This window comes from Zalophus californianus, chromosome 3 (genome assembly GCF_009762305.2).
Source record: "Zalophus californianus isolate mZalCal1 chromosome 3, mZalCal1.pri.v2, whole genome shotgun sequence".
NCBI lineage: Eukaryota > Metazoa > Chordata > Mammalia > Carnivora > Otariidae > Zalophus > Zalophus californianus.
In genome coordinates, this window is record NC_045597.1 from 80,628,090 (window position 1) to 80,652,288 (window position 24,199).

Below are 24,199 nucleotides of genomic sequence, written 5' to 3' on the forward strand. Positions count from 1 at the left end.
CAAGCTCATGGTGGTAGACATGTTTAATAAGTTCTCATTTTTACTTGGAAGTTCGAATTTTAGCATTCTTAGCAAATACTGTCAGTTATTTTCCGTGAAATGACTGGCTCACTTGTTTCATTTTTGAGAAAATATCTGCCAGGTGCCAAGTTTAAATCATGATAGTTTGTCATATATTCTTTCAAGTAAAAATGATGTTCCTTGAGAGAATTGGCTAGTCGAGCTTACAACTCAAAAAATGACACAGCCATGTCTTGGTTTGCAGCAGAAGTGAGTTATGCATACTTTCTGTTTTGTCCAATAGAATGTTCAAAAGACATGTACTCGGGGCGCCTGGGTGGCTCAGTTAAGTGTCTGCCTTCGGCTCAGGTCATGATCCCAGGGTCCTGGGATCGAGCCCCTCATCGGGCTCCCTGCTCGGCGGGAAGCCTGCTTCTCCCTCTCCCACTCCCCCTGCTGTGTTCCCTCGCTCACTGTGTCTCTCTCTCTGTCAAATAAATAAGTAAAATCTTCAAAAGGCGTGTACTCAACAGTTAAAATTCAATGAAAAAATTAATAGTTTTTGCAACTTTATCTAGGAAATTCTTAAGTAAAACTGTTTTTTCTTTCTTTTTTTTTTTTTAACTGCAAGTGCTTGGTGGTGACTCATACAGTGACTGCTAGCACAGTTTGGGGCCTGCTGTCCTGCTTTTAAGTGAAGGCACCAGGAGTTTCCATTTTGCTCTTGCATCATCAGTGCATGTGTTGACAAAGTGAAAAAGGCACATGCTATCTTAGTATTTTATGAAAATAGATTTGACCTGGTGGATGCCCTGAAAGAATCTTAGAAACCCTTAGGGGTTTGCAGACCACACTTTGAGAACTGCTACTTTGGGCTATTGTACTTTTATCGAAGACATCTTCAGTCTGAAGTGGGATGACTATTGGTCAGAAATATTTGGATGGGGAGAGTATTGTTATTATAAAGGAAGGGAGGTCAAATTTGATAATCAGTGAGGACCTACCTGATTTCCAGTTTTATTTGTGGGCTGGAGGTGAGGCAGATGGGTATGAGAGATAGGTGGCATGGCTCTTTTATGTTTTATTAAACACTTCCCATTGTATCTCTTCTTTTTTTTTTAAGATTTTTTAAAATGATTTTATTTGCGAGAGAGAGAGAGCGGCGCGTGTGCGAGAAGTGGGGGGAGGGGAGAAGGGAGGGCAGAGGGAGAGAATCTTCAGGCAGACTCCACACTGAGCACAGAGCCCGATGCAGGGTTTGATCCCATCACCCATGAGATCTTGACCTGAGCTGAAACCAAGAGTTGGACGCTCAACTAACTGACCACCCAGGCACCCCTAAAGACTTTTATTTTTAAGTAATCTCTACAACCGGTGTGATGCTTGAACTCACAACCCCGAGACCAAGAGTCATATATGCTCTACTGACTGGGCCAGCCAGGTGCCCCTTCACTTCTAAATTTAGTTGAGACATTCTGGGAGAAGAGAAGGATAGTAGCAGGATTTCAACGGTATGGTACAGCAGCTAGGGTGAAGTTTTGCCATCTACCCTGAAAGAATTATAAATTAGAGATATATAGGAGGGCGATCTCTGTGTTTATTTCCAAAGCAGAGACTCAAGAAAACAGTGAAAAGGTAATACAGGATTCTAATAAAGCTCTTAATTCGTATTGTGAATTATAGAACACTACTTTTTATAAAGCCTTATTTTTTTAGAGAAACTTAGGAGTGACATAGAACTGATAAATGAGTAGAATTTTGCTGGATTTTTGTATATAATCATCTCTAGAGCCCCAGAAACTGAGGATTCATTTTGTGTGGTCAACTTCAAATACTTTCTAATTCCAAATATCTGAATTAATGAGCCTTGTCTTCAGAAATATGAGCTACGCTGGGCAATATCAATGGATTTTCTAAAAATAATGTAAATGTCTTCTGTTTAATGTTATTTGAGGGCAATAAAATGCAGAATTCTTCTCTCTAAAAAAAAAAGGTAATACAGGAAAGTTAGAAACTACAAAGGAGTACAAAACAGAAGTCACCCATAATTCTACCACCTGAAGATACCAAAACATTAACAGTAATCTAGAGGAAAGGTGCTTTTCTAGCCTGTGACACAGGGCAGTTATTTGTCATTAGGGAACTGTTCAGATCGTTTGCAGCCATCTGCATTGGCGCTGTCTGTGTTTGTCACGGGGCTGCAGAGCTGACAATCCCGGCAGTGCTGCTCACAGATGGAATATGAACGGTGCCTTTCAGAATCAGGCAGTGCTGCAGCTCTGCCAGGTATACACTGTCTGCACAGGAATGATAGTATAAATATACCTGTAATTAAAGTTATGCAAGAGTCATTTTTAGACTTTTAAAATTTCATGATTTTGTTAAACAGAGTTTCCTAATATGGAAGAAAAAATACTTTTTTCACTTTGGAGAAAACCTGGTGGGTAGGGATCACTAACAGAAGAGAAAATGTTCTGGGGCGCCTGGGTGGCTCAGTCGGTTAAGCGTCTGCCTTCAGCTCTGGTGTGATCCCAGGGTCCTGGATGGAGCCCCTCATTGGGCTCCCTGCTCAGTGGGGAGTCTGCTTCTCCCTCTCCCTCTGCCTGCCGCTCTGCCTACTTGTGCTCGCTGTCTCTCTGTCAAATAAATAAATAAAAATCTCAAAAGAAAAAGATAAAGAGAAAATGTTCTAGGAAGTCATTAATTTTGATGATTTTTTTAATTGCCAGGTTCAGCCCTACTGCCTGATGATCAGAGCCAGAAGTACAGATCTCCGGGAAATTCAGCCCCTGTGGAGAAAACCATACCCTTCTTACCAGCGTATATCTACCAGAATCAAACCCAAGAAAAAACGCACACTTCCAGCATTTTAGCTGATGAACAAAACAACTTCTGTAGAACTGCTCACCCAGATTTTGTCTTAACTTCAAAAAGTGGTGCTTCTCTCAATTTGTTTTGTGAGGCACAATATCAAGAAGCACTTGTGAAAAAAAATGATTTGAAGGAAGAAAACTATAACCATTCTTTAGGTGAGGTACTTATATTTCTCTCTTCTGTACCCCTAATTAGCAGTGTTACCAAGTTGTGCTAAGATAAGAAAAGTCCTTTCTGCATTTTTTTCTTGTCCTCTCTGGCTTTAATTATGAGCCCCTACACGTTGTGCAGCCACTGAACCTGGATTAGATGTAGAGCTGGACATAGAATTTGTGACTTTGCAAGAATAATTGCAGTACTTATGCTGACTTCAAACCTCCCCTTGGAGCATGGCGTCTTCAAAAAGGGAGACAGTGAGTTCCGTATATACCATTTTTCTTGGAAAGTGTAGAAATAGTTTGAGGTTGATTTAAAATGTGCATGGTGGTGGTGGTGGGGAAACATGCTAGAAGGTGTGAAATGGGAGAAATAGGCTGGTGATGGCAGTTTTTATTCAGAAAAGAAATCCCCTCCAACCCAGACATTCCGTTTGTCCTCACTTCATCTCTGTATTCCCAGCACCCAGCATGTTCCTGCCATAGAACCAGCAGTGTCTGATGGTCTGAACTCATGGAGCTCTCATGGCATTTTCTTCTGGTCTTTTTTTCTTAACTCCTGTTTCTGTGCCCCCCTCCCCACTTCCATTTTTTTTTTTTTTTTTTTTTTTACATTTTGTAACCATAAAATATTGTATAATTGTGTTCTTTGCCCTCTCAATATGGAAAATGCTTATGGTACATTCCGTAGTCTTCATAACCATAATTTTAATGGTTGTCATCATTATGCTAGTTATCAAATAATATATCAGTATTTAATGTTCTTTGCAGCAGGGCAATATTTTCCAATATTTTTTATTTAAATTTAATTTTCAGTTTGAATGGTGTTTTCATGAATATGTTCTGTGGAGTAAGTTATTAAAAATACAAATACTATGACAAAAGGTATCTACACTTACTACTTAGGATTGGGCACTTTGTGCATAATATTTTATTTCTAATTTAGAATAATTCCTTAGTATGGAAAGGTCTAATGCCTTTAAACATTTTTTTAAACATTATACTCTCTTAACCTTTTATTTTGGAAAATTTCAAACATCCGGAAAACTTGAAAGTCCACTGCAATGATTAGCAGTAGAGCTCAATTCAGCAGTTAATATTTTGCCATGTTTACTTTGTCTCTATATATTTATACCTACATCTATAATATCTCTGTATTTATATGTAATTTGCTCAATCATTTCATTGCAAGTAATATGTAGACATTATGTTCCATTATTTTAAATATTTCAGCGTGCATCAAGTAAAAAATTAGGACATTGTTCTGTATAGTCCCAGTACTATTCTGTAATATTCAAATCCATTTTAGAATTCCTGCTATTGTCCCAAAAATGTCTTTTAAAGGTGTTTAAAAAAAACCAAACAAACAGGATCTAATTAAGTTCATCTATCACATTTGGTTGTTATAGCTTTTTAGTCAATTTTAATTTAGAAAAGTCCACACTTTTTCATAACATTAACTTTTTGAAGAATATCATGTTTTAATTAGGGTTTTGCAGTTTATCTCTGTAATATTAAAGAAATCCTTGAGAGCTCTAAAATCTTTGGCATACATTACTTTTTTTTTTTTTTAAGATTTCTTTGTTTCAGAGAGTGAGCGCGCATGCAAAGAGGGGGTGGAAGGGGCAGAGAGAGAAAGAGAGAAGCAGACTCCCTGCTGAGCACAGAGCTCATTGTGGGGCTCAATCCCACAACCCCAAGACCATGACCTGAGTCAAAATCAAGAGTTGAATGCTCAACTGACTGAGCCACTCAGGTGTCCCTGGCATACATTACTTTTGATAAATATTTTTTTAGCATAGTAACTTGTAAAATTCGATTTTACAAGACTTTATTCTTGATTTTTTTGAAACTAAATTTTCCTAATTTTTATCCTAGGAGAAGGTATTTTACCATGTTGGGAGAAAGTGACCGAACCGATTGAGGAAGGGAGTGACGTGAATGTAAAAAAAATTGGTGATTCTTCAGAAGTGGCTAGTATTGAAGAAAGGTATCATCCATGTTGAATAAGAAGAGTGACCGTTTAATGTTATACACAGCTATTAAGATAGAGCCCTTTCTTTTTTTTTTTTTTAAAGACCATGGTTTTCTTGTTTTTGCTTGAATATGCTTTTAAGTATAATGTTAAAGGTACAACTTATCACATATTGTCAGCAACAGGCAGCTGTTAGGGAGATATATCAGTTCAAGTAGCTTTGACATTGTTTTGGAAGAACTGAGCAAAGTTTTTTCACCAAAGAGAAAAAATCTGGATAAAATTAATCTTTCAAATAGTTAAGTAAATCCCATTTTGGCAAAGACAATAACAAATTACTATTGAGTCTCATATTTGGTGTCGCCTATGAATTATAATTGGGTAAGTCTGGTTACAGAATTTAAAAATCTTATGACAAAGATAAAATACCAATATTGAGGTTTATTATATTCTTAAATATTTGAAATATTTTAGTATATGTTATGGATGGGCAAATGACTTCTGATTATTGCTCTACATTGTCAAGGCTCTTTGTTTAAGATGCGTATTTGATGAAATTTTCAAAATATCAAAAGTTAATCTACAGGCAATAAATGGACTTCAAAAGGGCTTTTTCCCCCAAAAAAGCCCTTTTTTTATTTTGGGAGATGGGGTGGGATTATAGCTTTCATTGGATTCTCAACAAGGGTCTATGACTTTGAAAAAGGTTAGTTCGTAGTGTAGTCAGGGGAGTCTGTGTCAGGCACACTAAGTGTTAGATATTCACCACATCTTGATTTGCATGTTAAATAACTTTAATTTTGTGATTAGACCTATTAAAGCTGCTATCAGAGAAAGGAAACAGACATTCGAAGACTACTTAGAAGAACAAATTCGACTGGAAGAACAAGAACTGAAACGAAAACAGCTAAGGGTAGGCATTTCCGCTATTTTGATTAAGTTCACTAAGACTTTAGAGATTTGTTTATAATTTGCTTTAAAAATAACTTCGAGATAACTTGGATATACCAGAATTAATTCAAATATTGGTCTCTATTTTAGGAAGCAGAAGGATCGTTCCTAATCAAAGCAAAACCGAAACAACCATTCTTGAAACGAGGAGAAGGTTTAGCTAGATTTACTAATGCTAAATCTAAGTCTCAGAAAGGGAGAGAAAGTAAACTAGTGACTAATCAGAGCATTTTAGAGGACCAACCTGTGTTTAAAATGGATAGACCACAATTCCAGCGGAAAACTGCTCTTATAAATAAAGAACTGTGTACAGATAACCCTCCTGTTAAAAAGAACAGTAAAGGTAGAGCCAAGAGTTGTTTTATCACACTCAGTCAGAAGCCAAAAGTGCTTAAGAGTAGTAACAGGAAAAGTCTTCCTCCATCAGGATTGAAAATACCTGGAGGGAAGAAATGTGATGGGCAATTTAGAGAACAGATCAAATTAGAAAAAAAAGTGGAGTCTAATAATAGAGAAAATGTACCCGAGTGTGCAAAACCTTGTGATACTGGTTGCAAAGTCTGGAATAAGACACAGGGTAAAGATAGACTTCCTCTTTCGGCAGGACTGGTCAGCTGCGTGTCTTCGAATAGCCCAAAAAATGAGACCTTGAAAAAGTCAGAATCTTCTCTTGACATTTCTCTTCAGAAAAAGTTAGAGACTTGGGAACGAGAAAAGGAAAAGGAAAATTTGGAGTTAGATGAATTTTTGTTTTTGGAACAAGCTGCTGATGAAATATCATTTTCCAGTAATTCCTCATTTGTACTGAAGATCTTAGAGAGGGACCAGCAGATCTGCAAAGGTCACCGGCTGTCTTCCACCCCTGTCAAAGCTGTACAGCCGGAGATGGTGACCCTGGATCCTGCCATCCAGTCTAACCACAGTGAGGCTCCAGACTGTACTGAACCTGAACATGCGGGTGAGTGTGAGGTCGCACCCAACCAACCTGATTCAGTCTCCTTGCCTGAAGGATATAGGGAACAGTTGTGTAAAGTCAGTAGGAAAGCGTTCCAAATGAACACTTCTGAAAATCAGACTCGGTGGAATGTAAGTGATGAGGAAGGTGTCACAGACAGTGACAGTAGCACTGACTCTGAGGAGCAACTTGATGTTACCATAAAACCATCAACCGAGGATAAAGAGAGGGGTTTCAGCAGCAGAGAGGACAGTCCACAAGTCTGTGATGGTAAGGGGCCTTTTAGGGACACTGGGACTCAAGAAGAAGATAAAAGGAGAGATGTTGATTTAGATCTGTCTGATAAAGATTACAGTAGCGATGAGTCTGTCATTATAGAAAGCTTGAAAAACAAAGTTTCTGAGTCCTCAAGAAGACCCTCATCCATAAGTATGAGTAAAATTGACTTTGACGATGAAAGAACTTGGACTGACCTTGAAGAGAATTCATTTAAACATGGTGCTGTTCTTGGGAATGAGGCCTTTTATGGGACTCCTCAAACAGCCTACCCTAAGAGTGAAATATGTGTATCGGACAAAACAATCAAGAGGAAGGTTGCACCAGTTAAGAAGGGAGAAGACTTGAGCAAACTTGGTAGGAGCACAAGCCCTCCTCCTACATCGGATCTCATGATGAAATTCTTCCCTGCTTTGAAACTGAAACCAAAACCAGATTCACATTTGGGAAATGAACCCAAGTTAAACCCAAGTCAAGACCAACCACTTGGTAAGTCAGCATTATAAAATAAATAGGTATCAGAATGTTATAAATTTCACATTTACAGGCACCTAGGTGGCTCAGTTCGTTAAGCAACTGCCTTCAGCAGCTCAGGTTATGATCCTGGAGTCCCGGGATCGAGTCCCACATCGGGCTCCCTGCTCAGCTGGGGGGTCTGCTTCTCCCTCTGACCCTCTTCCCTCTCGTGCTCTCTGTCTCCCATTCTCTGTCTCAAATAAATAAATAAAATCTTTAAAAAAAAATTTCACATTTACCTTATTAGTCTGCTGTCAGAATGCTTAAAATCCTACCTTTCTAGTTGCTCAGTAGAAGTCTAATTAGGTGATTTGTTAAAATTTGATTTATTTTGTGGGCCTAAATAATAGCCACTAGTATAAAAGATTTGGATGCATTGTGATTTCAGATTTTTCGAATTTAAGTCTATGCCTTATTCTCAAGGCTTTAAAATTAATTAATTTATTATAAAGTGAGATAACACTTTTGTAACCAGAGAGTACCCAGTTTATGGTTTGTGTCACTGTGAGGTAAACCCGTTTGTGTGTATACTTTTTAAAATGACTATGTTTTTACTTAATTTTTTTACTACCTCATGCACTAACTTGCTAAATAGGACCAAGAAGAAATACAGTAAAACTGAAGTTTCCTTTCTTTCCTGGACCTATGCGCCTAGTTCCCTTTCCTAGAGGAACCTACATTCCCATTTCATTTGTGTATTCTAAAAAGATTCTGTACATATGAAAGCATATGGGTGAGTGGGTATATCATCTTCTTTCTACACAAATGAAAACATGTATTTTGTGTACCATTCTTCACCTTGTTTTTTTTTTTTAAAGATTTTATTCATTTCATTTACTTGAGAGAGAGCACACATGAGTGGGTGGAGGGGAAGAAGGGAGGGAAGGGCAGAGGGAGAGGGAGAAGCAGACTCCCCGCTGAGCGCAGAGCCTGCAGCCCGTGCTTGATCCCAGGACCCTGAGATCATGACCTGAGCTGAAGGCAGCCACTTAACCAACTGAGTCACTCAGGTGTGCCCTCTTCACCTTGTTTATAATAAATTTTGAAGATTGTTCTTTTCCACATACACATCTGCCTATTCCATTTAATAGCTATATAGTACTCAGTTAATGTGATGGGCTTTTAAAATTCATATTGAAAAATTCCTTTCTATTATATCATATAAACTCTGAATGCCTAGCAAAGCATAGGTGCTTTAAAATATAAATTATAACTTAAACTATTTAAAAAATACTCTGAGTATTGGCGGTTTGGAAGCTTAAAAAGTATAGAATGAAAAATGTTTATAACTAAACTATCCAAAGGTAGGTGTGATATCATTTTGGGATATTTCCTTCCAGTCATTTTTCCTATGTATTTTTAATATAGTACAGTTATTTGTTAAAGCTTACCTCATCTTTTTTGACCAAGTGTATAATATACATTGGCCGTATCTTTAAAACTCTTTGTGTATTTTTTAAAAAGATGTTATTTATTTATTTGAGAGAGAGAGAGAGCACACACCAGGGGAGGGAGAGGCAGAGGGAGAAGCAGGCTTCCCGCTGAGCAGGGAGCCAGAAGTGAGACTCGATCCCAGGACCCTGGGATCATAACCTAAGCCAAAGGCAGATGCTTAACCAACTGAGCCACCCAGGTGCCCTTTTTTGTGTATTTTAAAAATGGTTGCAGAACATTATATGAATGCTGCATTATTTTATTCAGTAATTTCCTTAATGTTGGATACTTAAATTATTTTTCACTATGAGAAATAACACTGCAATGCATATTTTTATGCAAAAATCAGTTTTTCAATGGGTAATGGAAGGACAGAAGCATTGGCTATTTTACTCTTAAATAGCAAATTTGGTACGGAAAAAGTCGATTTATATTTCTGTGACTAGTGGGCATAAACTTTGATTTTGGTGTTGATTAGTGCTTTAGATGTCTATATATGTGTATATATTACTTATTCATGTTCTTAAGCTGTTTATATATGTGTAGATATTCATTCATTTTTAAAAGATTTATTTTTAAAGATTTATTTATTTTAGAGCGAGCATGTGAGCATGTGCAAGTGGAGGGGAGGGTCAGAGAGAGAGGGAGAATCCTTGAGCAGACTCCTTGCTGAGTGGGGGGCCTGACGTGGGGCTTGATCCCAGGACCCCAAGATTATGACCTGAGCAGAAATCAAGATTCAGCCACTCAACTGACTAAGCCACCCAGGAGCCCCTATTTATTTATTTGAGAGAGAGAGAGTGAGAGCACGTGAGCTTGGAGGGCAGAGTAGAGTGGAGAGGGGGAGAAGCAGACTCCCTGCTGAGCATGGAGCCCAGCACATGGCTCTCATGAACCCAAGATCATGACCTGAGCCGAAACCAAGAGTCAGTTGTTTAACCAACTGAGCCCCCAGGTATCCCTATATGTATATACTTAAATTGAAGTATAATTGGAGTATAATTGATGTACAACATCCTATTAGTTTCAGGTGTACCTCATAGTGATTCAGTATTTTTATACATTGCAAAATGATCCCATGATAAGTCTAGTTACCATCTGTTACCCTACAAAGTTCTTTCAATATTGGGTGTTACCAAAAAGACAAAAAATGTATGTATTAGTTTTTAAAAAAACTATTTTAATTTCTTTTTATATGTAATGTTAATTCATTATCAGGTTGATACTCTTGAGGTAGAATAATGTCTTTTTTAAATTTAGATTGGTTTCATCTGGAAAGTTAGGCCAAATATAATTTTTGTTGTTATTAGAAACATTTTAATAGTACCAATGTTTACAATATTTTTGGCTCGTAGTGTTAATAGCTTAGCTAATGTTTTTTGCTGCTGAAGGCCTTTTGTGAAGTTCAGTATTATGACCTATTTTATAGGTGACAGTGCTCCATCTCAAGTTTTGAGAGAGAAAGTTATTGAATTGGAAACAGAAATAGAAAAATTTAAAGCTGAGAACACATCGTTAGCTAAACTTCGCATTGAACGGGAAAATGCCTTGGAAAAACTTAGGTAAGTTAGTATCTGTAAGTTGGGAAAAAATATAGTGATTCAGTTTTATCTTCAAGATTATATTATAAGATGAATAAGATCTGAGGATCTAATGTATAACATGGTAGTGATAATTGATAACAGTGTATTTGTATAATTGAAATTTGCTAAGAATGTGGAACTTAAATGTTCTCACCAAAAAAAAAAAAGTAAATATGAGGTGATGAGTGTGTTAATTAACTGAATGGGGAAATTCTTTCACAACATATCACATTATAAATGTTCCTTGTTGTTTTTGTGTGTGTATATTTTAGTTGTATTGTATGTTAGTTGGTTAAAATATAAATGCATATGAGGCAATAAAAGATTATATATAAAATATTTGAAGTAACTTTTGTCAGTCTAACAAGATAAAGGAAAAAAGTGAAATCTTTTTTTTTTGAAATCTTAACCACATAAAATTTTTTAATTAAAATGACCCATTACAGTCAGAAATGTGTTAAAAAGGGAATTCTCTTAGTGAGGAGATCATAAATTGAATTTTGAAAAGCATTTTGAAGCTGTGAATTCAAGTGCTACCTTGGCCAGTGCATTAATTTCCTAGGGCTACTGTAACAAAGTACAGTTGATCCTGAACAATGTGGGGGGTAGGGGCTCCATCCCCCTATACAGCCAAAAAGCCACATAAAATTTTTGACTCCCTAAAAGCTTAACTACTAATAGTGTACTGTTGCCTGGAAGTCTTACTGATAACAAACAGTTGATTAACACATGGTATGTTACATGTGTTAGATAGGTAATTCTTATAATAAAGTAAGGTAGAGAAAAAATGTTAAGAAAGTCATAAGGAAGAGAAAATACATTTACAGTACTGTACTGTAAAAATTTGTATATAAGTGGATCCATGCAGTTCAAACCCCTGTTGTTCAAGGATCAACTGTACACACAAACTAAGTGGCTTAAAGCAACAGGAATTTACTTCGTCATGGTTCTGGAGGCTAGAAGTCTTGAAGTCAAGGCATCAGCAGAGCTATGCTTTCTATCCTATCTTATAGTGGTTGCTGTCAATCCTTGACATTTCTTGGCTTACAGCTGGATATTGGGGTTGTTTCTTCCTTTTGATTATTGTGAATTATGCTATTAACATTGGTTTGTGAATATCTGTTCAGGTCTCATCTTTTAGTTCTTTTGGATATATACCTAGGGGTGGAATTGCTGGCTCAAATGGCAATTCTATACTTAACTTTTTGAGGAACCACCATACTGATACTGACTGGTTGTATCAGTTTACATCACATTAATTGATTTGATATGTTGAGCCATCCTTCTCTTCCAGGGATGAATCCCAGTAGGTTATGGTGTAAATCCTTTTAATGTGCTGTTGGATTTGGTTTGCTAGTATTTATTGAGGATTTTTACATATGTATTCATCAGGGATTGCCCTATAGTTTTCTTGTGTCATTGTCTGGCTTTGGTGTCCAAGTGACTACGCTCATGAAATGAGTTTGGGAGTATTCCTTTTCTTTTTTGGAAGAGTTTAGGCAAGATGGGTATTAATTATTTTTTGAGTGTTTGCTGGAATTTACCTGTGAAGCCATCTGGTCCTGAACTATTCTTTCTTGAGAGGCTTTTGATTACTGATTCAGTTTCCTTATTATTGGTCTGTTCAGGCTTTCTATTTCTTCTAGATTCAGTTTTGGTAGGTTGTATATTTCTAGGAATTTATCTGTTTCTTCTAGATTATCCAGTTTTGGGGATATAATTGCTCATAATATGATCCTTTTTATTTCTGGGGCATCTATTGTAATGTGTCTTCTTTCATTTATGATTTTGAGTTTTCTCTCTTAAGTCTAGTAGGGGTTTGTTGATTTTGTTTTTTCCTTCTGAGACTTCCATAATGAATGTATTGGTTCTTTTTTGTAGTATCCCATAGATATCATGGCTTTCTTCACTCTTGTTCATTCTTTTTCTCTTTTTTTCCTCTAACCTCAAATTACCTTTGAGTCCACAGATACTTTCTTATGCTTAGGTCTGTTGTTGAAGCTCTCTATTGTATTTTTTCACTTCATTCATTGTATTCTTCAGCTCTAGAATTTCTGGTTTTCAAGTTTTATTTATTTTTAAGTAATCTCTACATCCCACATGGGGCTCAAACTCATGAAACCTGAGATCAAGAGTCACATGCTCCACCAACTGAGCCAGCCAGGTGCCCCCCCTTTAAGTTTTATTTATTTAGTTTTTTAAGTAATTGTTGGTGCTTTTTAAAAATGATTTTTATCTCTTTGTTGAACTTCTTGTTTTTTTTTTCATGTAGTATTTTCCTGATTTTGTTGTTTATCTGTGTTCTCTTGTAGTTTGCTGAGCTGCTTTAAAAGAGTTATTTTGAGGGGCGCCTGGGTGGCTCAGTCATTAAGCGTCTGCCTTTGGCTCAGGTCATGATCCTGGGGTCCTGGGATCGAGACCCGCATCGGGCTCTCTGCTCCGCGGGAAGCCTCCCTCTCCCTTTCCTGCTCCCCCTGCTTGTGTTCGCTCTTTCGCTGTGTCTCTCTCTGTCAAATAAATAAATAAAATCTTTAAAAAAAAAAGTTATTTTGATTCTTTGTCAGGCAATTCTTAGATTTGCATTTCTTTGGGCTTGGTCGCTGGAGCTTTATTAGTTTCCTTTGGTGGTATCACATTTGCCTGATTCTTGTGTAGCCTTGTGTTGACATTTTTTCATTTGAAAGGCCAGAAAACTCTGTCTTTACAGACCAGTTTTGGCAGGTAAAGCCCTTTTCCAAGCGGATCCCTGGACTGATGGCCTGATTCTAGGATCACAATTGAATGGGATTATAGTGTGGCTACTGCTCGGTCCACACTGGAGTCCATAATTGGTGGGTCTCTTCACAGGGGCATGGTGGATGTGGTTCCTACTAGATCCCCAGTTGAACAGGACTGCTTGTAGGACCACAGTCTAGCAGTGCTGGAGCTAGTCATGGGGCTGCTTCCAGGTCCACTGTTGAATGTGCAGACAGTGGGTCTGTTATGAGGGGTGACAATGGGTGTGGCTCCTGCCAGGTTTTTGAGCATCCTCCTGCTGGCCCCTTGGTGTCCTCCTGCTGGGTCCCTGCTCACCCAGGGATACAGCAGGGCTAGCGCCAGGTTACAGGACTGTTTCAGATTTCGTAGTTATGACTGAGGTCTGTTGGGCCTGTTACCAGGGACACAGATGGGTGTGGCTCCTCCTGGGTCCTTTGGCAGATGGGCTTGGGGTTTCTCAACCTCCTACCTGGATGGTAGAGCTCCCACAAAAGTACTTTTATCTGTGTATGGCTTTCATCTTCTTGTTTGTGTAGGGAGATGTGAGCTGGGGATCTCCTGTTCCACCATCTTGATATGTCACTCTCCCTGATCAACATTCTCCTAAGTTAAGACACCAAAGTCCTGACACTGGTCTATAAGACCCTAATTCATTTGTCCCTCTCTTTTATTTGTGTGGTGTTTTTTTTGCTTTGGTTTTTTGGTTTTTTTGTGACGGTTTTTCCTACTTTTCTGCCTCATGCTCACTCTGTTTTATCCACTCTGGCCTCCTACCTGATCTTTGATCACATCAGGCATATTTCTACCTCAGGGCTTTTGCATGTGGTGCTCCCTCTTTCTGAGCTGTTTTGTCCAGATATTCTTATGGCTCTTCTCTCAGTTCCTTCAGGTTTTACTTAAAATATTATCTCAGCAAGATGACCCCATCCATAATTTCAGTCTCCCTGATATTTCCTACCCTCATTCCTTGCATTATTTTTCTCCTTTTAATGTGCCATATATTTTATCTTGTTATTGTCTGTCTCTTCCATTAGATTGAGAAGCTCCAAGAAAGTAAGGATGTTTATTTTTTTCACTGGTTTCTCCAGTACCCAGGGTAGTGCTTGATTCATAGTAGATGCTCAATGAATATTTGTTGGAAGAATGCTTTATGGAGTTAACTGACAGTTTATTTCAGTACTATGGACTGAAGATGGATTCACCAAGACCAGCAGCTCCTCCATTCCAGGCTGTCACTGATGTTCCATTTTGTACCACATATGGATTACTCCCTCACGATGGTCCCTTTAAATGATAACATGGTTTGGTCATTTTAGGAAAGAAATTACAGACTTTGAACAACAGAAAGCAAAAGAATTGGCTCGAATAGAAGAGTTTAAAAAGGAGGAAATGAGGAAGCTACAAAAGGAACGCAAAGTTTTTGAAAAGTATACTGTAGTTGCAAGAACTTTTCCAGATAAAAAAGAACGTGAAGAAATACAGGTATGCCAGTTCTTTATGTTATACTTATGTAAGTTAGTAAGGATGACAATTTTGTAAGAATCTCAGAGTTAAATGATGTGTCAAAGAGAAATGGGGTGTCAATTTTTTTAAACATTTTTTTTTTAAGATATATTTATTTTTTTGAGAGCAGGGAGAGGGGCAGAGGGAGAGGAAGAAATTCCTTAAGCAGACTCCCTGCTGAGTGTGGAGCCCAACATGGGGCTCGATTTCAGGACCCTGAGAACATGATCTGAGCTGAAATCCAGAAGCAGATGCTTAACCAGCTGAGCCACCCAGGGGCCCCTGGGTATCAATTTATTAATCATCCATTGACTCAGTAAGTAATCTGAGACTGCATGAGGAACATTTTTTGTAGTCTGACTTTTAAAGAGTAAAATATATCAGTTCTTTTCTTACTTACTAAAGGCTTCCAAAAAGAAGAAAAAAAAGACTACAGTAATGCCATGGATGAATTAATAAGCCAAGAGTTGGAAATTCACCAGCATCATGTTGTGTTGATCTGATTGACACCCCTTACACCAAATACTGTTACTTCTAGTCATTTATATAAATTTAAGGCCCCTATACTAACAGGGTGTTTAATTTTAAAACTTATCAACTGATAGGCCAAATAATCAGTCCTATTTATTTCAAAGTTAGAATGGACAGAATCAGAGGAATGTAGTAGTTAAAAATAACCACTGCAGGGGCACCTGGGTCGCTTAGTCAGTTAAGCGTCCTGACTCTTGGTTTTGGCTCAGGTCCTGAGATTGAGTCCCACATCAGGCTCCGCACTTTGCATGGAGTCTGCTCAAGTTTCTCTCTCCATCTCCCTCTGCCCCTCTCCTCCCATGCTCTCTTTCACTCTCTCTCTAAAATAAAAATAAATAAGTCTTTAAATAAAAATAACTAATGCATTTCTAGTGAAAACTGTAAACTTTCTAGAAAAAAACATAGGTGAATATATTTGTGACATTGGCATATGCAGAGATTTCTAAGAGAGGACACAAAGAACTAAGTATAAAGAAAACACAGACATACTGAACTTCATTACAAGTAATACTGCAGGGGCGCCTGGGTGGCTCAGTTGGTTAAACAACTGCCTTTGGCTCAGGTCATGATCCTGGAGTCCCAGGATTGAGCCTCATGTCGGGCTCCCTGCTCACTGGGGAACCTGCTTCTCCCTCTGCCCCTTCCCCTTGCTCCTGCTCTCTCTCGCTCACTCTCAAATCAATAAATAAAATCTTAAAAAGAAAAAAAAACAAGTGAAACTTCAATTTATCAAACGGAAAATTTTAAATGGCTCTCCGTTGCTTACGTAGCATAAAATGCAAACTTTCATATTTTAGATACTAGTATTTTTGGGGTGCCAAAAATTGGCTCAGTTGGTTAAGCATCCAACTCTTGATCTCAGCTCAGGTCTTGATCTCAGGGTTGTGAGTTCAAGCCCTGCACTGGGCTCCATACTGGGTGTGGAGCCTACTTAGAAAAAAAAAAAATACTAGTAATACTGAGTCCCAGCCTCTGTTTTCTCCCCTCTTGTGTAGTATACCCTTGTCGAGCAAGCTCATCTGCATACCTAAAGCTTAAGTTACCACGTGCCATGTCAGTTAGGGTCTTTAATTCTGTTTATTTTTGTGGGAAGAAACATGTGCTGTTCTGTTTTGGTTAATGCTCAGTTTATTGAATCTAGTATGTTAGACATTCAGAATCTATTTCATAGTTTTGGAACTCATTCCTGAAAGCTCCTTCTACTTTGATAGTGTTGACTTAAGCATTAGACCCCTTTCAGACTTGATTATTGTGTGTGACAGTGGGTATTCATTATTTCTTTCTGTTTTTGTTACACTTTCTCTTTTTCTTACACTATGCAAATACTACTTTAAAAACAGATATATACTTAATAGAAAACAAACCTGTATTTATTGCTATGCTTCTACTTATTAAATCGTTAAGAGAATAGAGATGGTATATTCAATCTTCTTTTATATTATAGCTATTTTTAAAAATATTAACTCTCTTCTTTCCGGTGTTCATTCCTTCAACACATTGATTTGAGAACCCTTTATGATGAGCACTGGGGAATTGTTAATGAAGAAGATATTTCTTTCGTCCTGGAATTTACATTCATCATTATTGATTTATAGCCTTTTACAGACTCAAGTTACTCTAATTAATTACAAAATTTCCTTTTTGATAAACAAGTGGCCCCAGTTTGGCCGGTAGGAGCTTCCTTGTCCTTCGGCTTTGCCATTGCCCTTAGATGTTTGAAATTATCCCTGCTTTCTCTAACAACTGGTTATTTCAGATCACCTGGTTTTTTGCTTTTGTTTTTCTTCAACCTGCCCCCACATCTGGAATCAGCCATTGTCCAAGGAGCCCTACTAGGGAGCCAATTGGCGTCAGCAGCAGTGGTGTCCTTGCTGTTGGTGCCTGGCGGAGTGGCACCGCTGGCGAAGGGTGATGTCTTTCTGAAGTCATGAGTTCACACTGATTCTTTTGTCTTAATCATGTAATTTTATTCTAATTTGCATGCAGTGAGTTTTCATTGACCATTTACACATTGATGTTTGGTCAGATCTCTGCTGAGTTACCAACCTGTGTATCTGTTTCTTCACTCAGAAGATATTTGAGGGGCCAGGATCAATGAGGTGCTGTGTAATGAGCTTGTTAGCTCTGTTTGGATGTTTCAAACTTAACTTACCCTCTTTCTGCTAAATCTGCCTTTTCTTTTGACTTTTTCCCCATTCACACTTGGGATAAAAAGAGGTCTAGGCCTTTTTCATCTTCAAATTCCATCAATAACAATTTCTTTTGACTTTATCTTCTGCATGTGTTTTTTATCCTGACCCTTTCTCTTCCTCTTCTTCACACATATTCATTCTAGCTGTTATTTTTTAAATCCTATTTTCTAGCCCTTTGTGACCAAGCATATTAATATTTTTCACTCCTTTTATTACTCTAATCTTTCGGTCCCGTTAGGACCTTCCAATTCATTGGTTTTCCCCACCCTCTTATGTCCTTAAACCCCAGAGTCAGTCACTCTAATCATTTCTATAAGTGTATTCTTTACTCCCTTTCTCAAGTCATGATATTTTGTTGGCAAGACTGTAAGCCTGGCATTTCCTGCCTACTTCATCTTTGTTCCTGTAACACTTAGTTTAGCTGGAAGAAAAATTTCATGGGAAACAGGCTCATTTTTTTTTTAAGATTTTATTTATTTATTTGAGAGAGAGAGCATGAAAGGGGGGAGGGTCAGAGGCAGAAGCAGACTCCCCGCTGAGCAGGGAGCCCGATACGGGACTCGATCCCGGGACTCCAGGACCATGACCTGAGCCGAAGGCAGTTGCTCAACCAACTGAGCCACCCAGGTGCCCCGGGAAACAGGCTCATTTTAAAGTCATGAGCACGAACCATGAATGGGCCTATATTGTTTCTATTTTCCCTTCTCTCACACTCTTCCATTCCATACTCTGCCCCACCCCCCGCACCTTCTCAAACTTCCCTACCCCCTGAAGACCCCACTTTCTACATGGCTGAGAACTTCCCACTGATCCTACTCTTGGTCTTGCCTTAGTGTCTGAGCCCATGTGCTCTGCCTCTGTCTGTTGCTTAGATGAACTGTCCATGCTTATGGGGAAGCCCTGCTTATATACCAGGTCTCACCCCTTCACTACCTACAGCCCTGCTCCAGCATTTCTTGTTTCTCTAACACCACCCATTTTCCACTCAACTGAACCTTGTCATCCGTGTACACACTTGCTCTTACTTAAAATCTCTCTTGCCCCCATACTCCTGGGGTCACAATGCTGTTTCTTTGTTTCTTTGTAGCAAAACTCCTTGAAAGTGTTGTCTGTTTCACTGTCTACCATCTCAGCTCCTGTTGTGTCTCCACATGCTTCCGTCCACACCACTGCCCTGAAACTGCCCCTGTTTTGGTCCCCGGCCTCTCCCTGATGGGGAGCTCGCAGTCCTCCTGTGACTTGGCCGCCAGCAGCATACGACTCATCAGAGTTTTTGTTCGTTTGACTCATCAGAGTTTTTGTTCGTTTGACTCGCAGGACACCTGGTGCTCTGGGTTTCCCCCTTACCTGGCTGGTGCCTTGCCTCGTCCCCTTTCGCTTTTTCCTCATCTTTAACTTAATGGTGGAGGCCACTCAGCAGGGAGGATGATCTCTCTAGTTTCATGCCTTCAGTTAGGATTCATATGCTAAAGACTTCCAAATTTAAATCCTGGCCTGGACCTGCTCTATGTGCTGGTCTGGTCTATCTGACCAGCTACTGGATAGTTCACCTCCACGTGTCTCCAAATGAACTTCTGCACTTCCCTTTCCCAGCCTTCTCCATCTCAGGTGGCAGCATCCCTGACCTTCCACATGCTCAGGCCAGAAACCTAGGAGTGTTTTCTTCTCTTTGTCTCACACTGCTTGCTCTTCTGTCAGAAAACATACCCAGACTTGAGTTGCCATCTCTGAGTTAAAGGACTGGCTGGCCACAGCTCTGCTCCTGCCCTGTCTTTTCCATGGGTTGTTTACCATGTAGCAGCCAGTGATTCTTCTGGAAAGATGACAGGTCTCGTCCCCTCTCTGCCCATGGCCCTTTAATGGCTCCACTTTTTTCTTATAATAAAAGCCCCAGTCCTTACAATGGGCCTCAAATTCCTATATAATCCGGTGTTCTTTCACCTTTTTCCCTCTGTGTCATTCGTTCTGCCCCAGCTCACTGGCCTGCTTACTGTTCTGCGATGGTGCCCAGGCACCCTCCTCCCTGGTGTATTTACTGGTGCTTCTGGGAATGCTCTTCCCCTGAACAGCCATGTGGCTCACTCTGAGCCTCCTTCAGGTCTCTGTTCAGTGAGACCTGCCATATTGAATACTGCAGCTTCCCTTCCCTGCCTACGCTCCCTTCCCCTCAACACTGCTTTCTTCTGCCTGCCTTGCCTTTTCTTCCCTAGGCCCTGTCCCCTTCAACACAACTCTCCCTGCAATCTTTGTTTTGTTCTTTATATTCCAGGGACCCAGAACAGTACCTGATAGTACGTATTTTATAAATATTAATTGCTGTTGAATTATTTTTTAACCTTATTGAGGAATAATTGAAAAATATAAGCATGTATATTTAAAATGTACAGTGTAATGATTTTATATACATAGCAAGATCAAGATGATAACACATCCATCACCTTACATAGTTAACTCTTTGTGTGGGTGTGTGTGCTGAGAATGCTTAAGAATCTGCTCTCAGCAACATCTGCTCTCAGTGTACACCACCGTATTATTACTGTAGTCACCATGTTGTACGTTGCTCCTCAGAACTTATTCGTCTTATAACTGCGGGCTTTTATCCTTTGACCTTCATCTCCCCATTTCCCTTTCCCCCAGCCCCTGGTAACCACTGTTCTGTTGTTTCTGTGAAGTTGGCTTTTTTCTTTTTTTCTCTTAAGATTCCCCATATAAGTGATACCATACAGTATTTGTCTTTCTCTCTTTGGCTTATTTGCTTTTGAATTCTTAACCTATTTAGACTTATATGTGTTACCATTTTAATATTAATAAGTCTCTTTGCCCACATGATGATAATGCTTACCAGCTAGAAATTGCTCATTTATTGGTTATACTCTACAATTTTATAAATAGGGAGGCTGATGTTTAGGGAGGTTAATACCTTGTTTGAAGAGCTTTTAAGACACAGAACTGGGATTTGAGCCTTGATCTCACCCAAACCTAGAGTCCATGCTCCCTGTGATGTGACCACCCCCCAAGGGAGGCCCTTCCAGCCCTAGTCTCTTTCTGTCACCTAGTTGCTTTTTTGGCAGTCATGAGGCTTACAAGAAAATGGATAGACGTCAAGTTTTACATGTGTATTAATGAGCTGCTTAGGGCTCCTGCCTTCCCCTAGGCTCATATCAGGTAGGTTCTCAGGTGGTGAGCAATGAGGTCTTACTTCCACCCATGCTCCTTCCTCAGCTCTCAGGCACTCCCCATATCTTGCACCCACATAAGCCATGTAGGTGACTAATTTTTCCTTAGTTCTGATATTAATCTTGATTTTTGTTTGTATAATTGCAAATTGCTTCTAGATATTTCCAGGAGTTTCTTCACATTTGTCATTTAGTGCATCTGAAACAAATCATTTTCTTAAAACCAGTTTCTTCTCGTGAATTCCAAGTAGAATCTGTTTTCAGGACTGATGGTTTGACTTTGAGTCTTTTAATCATCCTTTACCTTAACTCTTCCTTCAGTTAGTCATAAATTCCTGTTAATTTTTTCTTTACCAGATAATCCCCCATTTATCTTTCTTTCTATTTCAATAGCTTAGTATAGACCTTTATTACCTCATGACAGTGTTATTGCAGTGAACTCCTAAGTGGTGCCTGCCTCCTTCTGGAATCAGTTTTGTTGATGGTATAAGGTGAGTCTCTAACCTGAACCCCAGTCCCTTTCATGAAGAACTTGGTATTTTTGAAATGTGATTGACCAAGCCTTCCCTTGTCTGCTGTCTGTGTTAGGGCGGTACTTCTGTTTTGTTCGTGTGACTCTTTTCTTCTATTGCATTGTTTTAATCCTAGGTTGTTGTTGTTGTTGTTTTGTTTTTTTTTTGAGAGGCTTTGAAACAGCAGATAGCAGATTTACAGGAAGATTTGAAAAGAAAGGAAGCAAAATGGTCAAGTACACATGGCCGTCTTAGAAGCCAGATAGAAATGTTGGTCAGAGAGAACACAGACCTCAGGGAAGAAATAAAAGTGATGGAAAGATTCCGACTAGACGCCTGGAAGAAAGCAGAAGCTACTGAGAACAGCCTCAGGACGGGTCCCTGTGTGCCTGCCGCAAAAAAAGATGGGCCCGTGGTAGGTTTGGAGCCTGTTTCGTCAAGTCAGGGAGACGTTAAATATCTGAGTGCTCAAATTTATAGAGCCGAAAAGTAGAGGGTGGTTGCCAGGGCTGGGGGTAGGGGTGGGGATGGGGAGTTGCTCTTTAATGGGGACAGAGTTTCAGTTTTGCAAGAGGAAAAGAGTACTGGATGTGCCTCATGCCACTGACCTGTACACTTAACAGTGGTTACGAAGGTGAGTTTTATGTATTTTTTACCACATTTGAAAAATTCTTTTGAGCATTGCTGTGCAGTTTTCAGATTCATTTTTAGAATTTTTTGAATTATAGTAAAATAGGCAGATAATCTTAGTTAAAACAGGCCAAGTGAAGTTTTTTTGCAGCAAGTCACATGCATATGATCCTTTTGAATCAAATAATTGGTCTTTCATTCATCTATCTTCACAATTATGATGTGCCAGACACTGATTTTGGGAGTGGGAATAAGACAATTAACAAAATAGATGAACTTCCTTGCCCTCTTGGAATTTATATTCTAGTGGTGAGAGGTTTATAAATAAGATAGATAATAAAATATATGGTGTGTGACATAGTGACAAGAACCAAGGAGAAAAAGCAGGGCAGGGGGATGATAACTGTTGGGGTGGGGGGTGTTGCTGTTTTAGACAGGGTGGCCAAGGAAAGCCTTACTAAGAAAGTGACATTTGAATAATGGCCCGCATTATTAAATATATTAATTTAAATATGTATAATTATTATACATTAAATATAAATATAAGGGATATATTTATCTGCTCTCATATAGATATATCTACTCTCACCCAGATAAGCCTGGGTGAGAGCAGAGCCCGAGAGGAGCCCGAGGCCCAGAGGCTCTCTCCCTGGTGGGCCTGAGCATGAGCATGGCCTGAGGCTGGTGGAGCTAGAGCAGAGTAAGTGGGGAGAATGGTAGGGGATGCGATAGGAGATGTGACAGAGGGAGCTGGGTGCAGAGTACCTTAGGGCCTTAAGCAGTTCTTGTACGCCCTTGGGTGTTTCCTCTGAGAAGGGGAGCGCTTGGAGGGCTGTGATTAGAGTTGACTTAATCTTTTGTTTTAGTAAGCTTACTTTGTCTGCTGTCTACTGTAGACTGAACAGGGAGTGGAGGGGCATACACACAATTCAGAACACCAGTTAGGAGACCGTTGGAGTAATTCACACCAGAGAGAACAGTGGCTTAAGACTGGGGGAGCAGCAGTGGCGGGCTGAGAAGTGGACGGGATTTATTGATGAGCTGGATATGGGGTGTGACAGCAAGGAAGGTGTCAAGAATAGTTTCCAAGTTTAGTGTAGTGTTTTGGCATTATTATTCCATTTATTGTAAGACACAAGAAGAGAGCATGTATTTATTTCTTGGGGCCATGGATATTAGGATCTCAGGTTTAGAAATGCCTGTGGAGAAGTTAACTGGAGAAGTTTGGAGGAGAAGTTTGAGAACGTGGAGATGTTAACTGGGCAGTTATGCACATATCAGGAGAAGGTTAGGTTGAAGCTAGAAGTTTGGGGTTCATCAGGATGTGTGGTAAAGCTTTGGGCTGGCAGAGATCATCAACACTGAAACTGTGGGTAGTGAAGAGATCCACACACTGAGCCAGAGTGTGAGAAGACGGGATGAGGAGAATGGTTAGCCAGAGAGGGTAGAGTCAAGGAGGCCAGTGTGGTGTCCTGAGAACCAAGAAAAGAAAGGACTTCTAGGAGAAGAGAGTGGCCAGTGGTGTCAAAGGCTGCTGCTAAATTAGATGAGCGCTGACAGTTAGTCATTAGGTTTACCAACTAGGGATGTGTTGAAGATAAAAGCCTGACTGGATAAAAGAGACGTTTCAGACAGTATAAGAAGCTTGTGGGAGAGGTTTTGCAGTAAATGTAAAGAGATGGGATGGTGGCTGTAAGGAAAGGTGTTTTTGTTTGTTTTTTTAGTGGGAAAATTAACAAGTGTTTATGTATTGGTAGGATTGATTCAGTAAAGAGGAAAATGCTGATGCCAGAGAAGGTGGGAGAATTGTTGAAGCAATGTTTATAAGGGAGAGGCCAGGGGATTTAGGGAATGAAGTGGGGGGGGGGGTGGTTTGTGGCTGGACTTGGCCGGGAGCATAGACAGCAAGTGCCTGATAGCAGAATGTGGAAGGTGTGGCCCCGGGCTCGGTGTGTGGTGTCTGCTGGTGGGAAGTTCCCTCCTCATGCCTTCACGTTGTCAGTGAAGTAGGAAGCTTGGTCATCAGCTGAGAGTGAGGATGGAGAAGTGTAGGAGGTTTGAGGAGATGGGAGAAAGTGTGACATTGTCCTCCAAGGGAGTGGAAAGCAAAGAGACTGGGGAAGTGTAGCCTGATTCCTGGGCTGCTTTGGGGGCCAATGTAGGTTAGAGATCATACATT

General features: G+C 39.5%; 1 protein-coding gene across 3 annotated transcripts in view; it reads left to right on the forward strand.

Annotated features, from left to right (window-relative positions):
• Window positions 1–24,199, forward strand: part of CENPJ (centromere protein J) — a 48,177-nt gene that overhangs the window by 9,282 nt on the left and 14,696 nt on the right. For 2 of the 3 annotated variants that reach the window (XM_027589081.2, XM_027589082.2), the window contains exons 4-10: window positions 2,730–3,029; window positions 4,908–5,019; window positions 5,815–5,917; window positions 6,046–7,675; window positions 10,566–10,698; window positions 14,793–14,958; window positions 21,563–21,805. In XM_027589081.2, the coding sequence (XP_027444882.1) occupies window positions 2,730–3,029; window positions 4,908–5,019; window positions 5,815–5,917; window positions 6,046–7,675; window positions 10,566–10,698; window positions 14,793–14,958; window positions 21,563–21,805 (2,687 nt within the window). The remainder of the gene's footprint in view (window positions 1–2,729; window positions 3,030–4,907; window positions 5,020–5,814; window positions 5,918–6,045; window positions 7,676–10,565; window positions 10,699–14,792; window positions 14,959–21,562; window positions 21,806–24,199) is intronic. The other variant, XM_027589083.2, reaches the window with a different exon arrangement.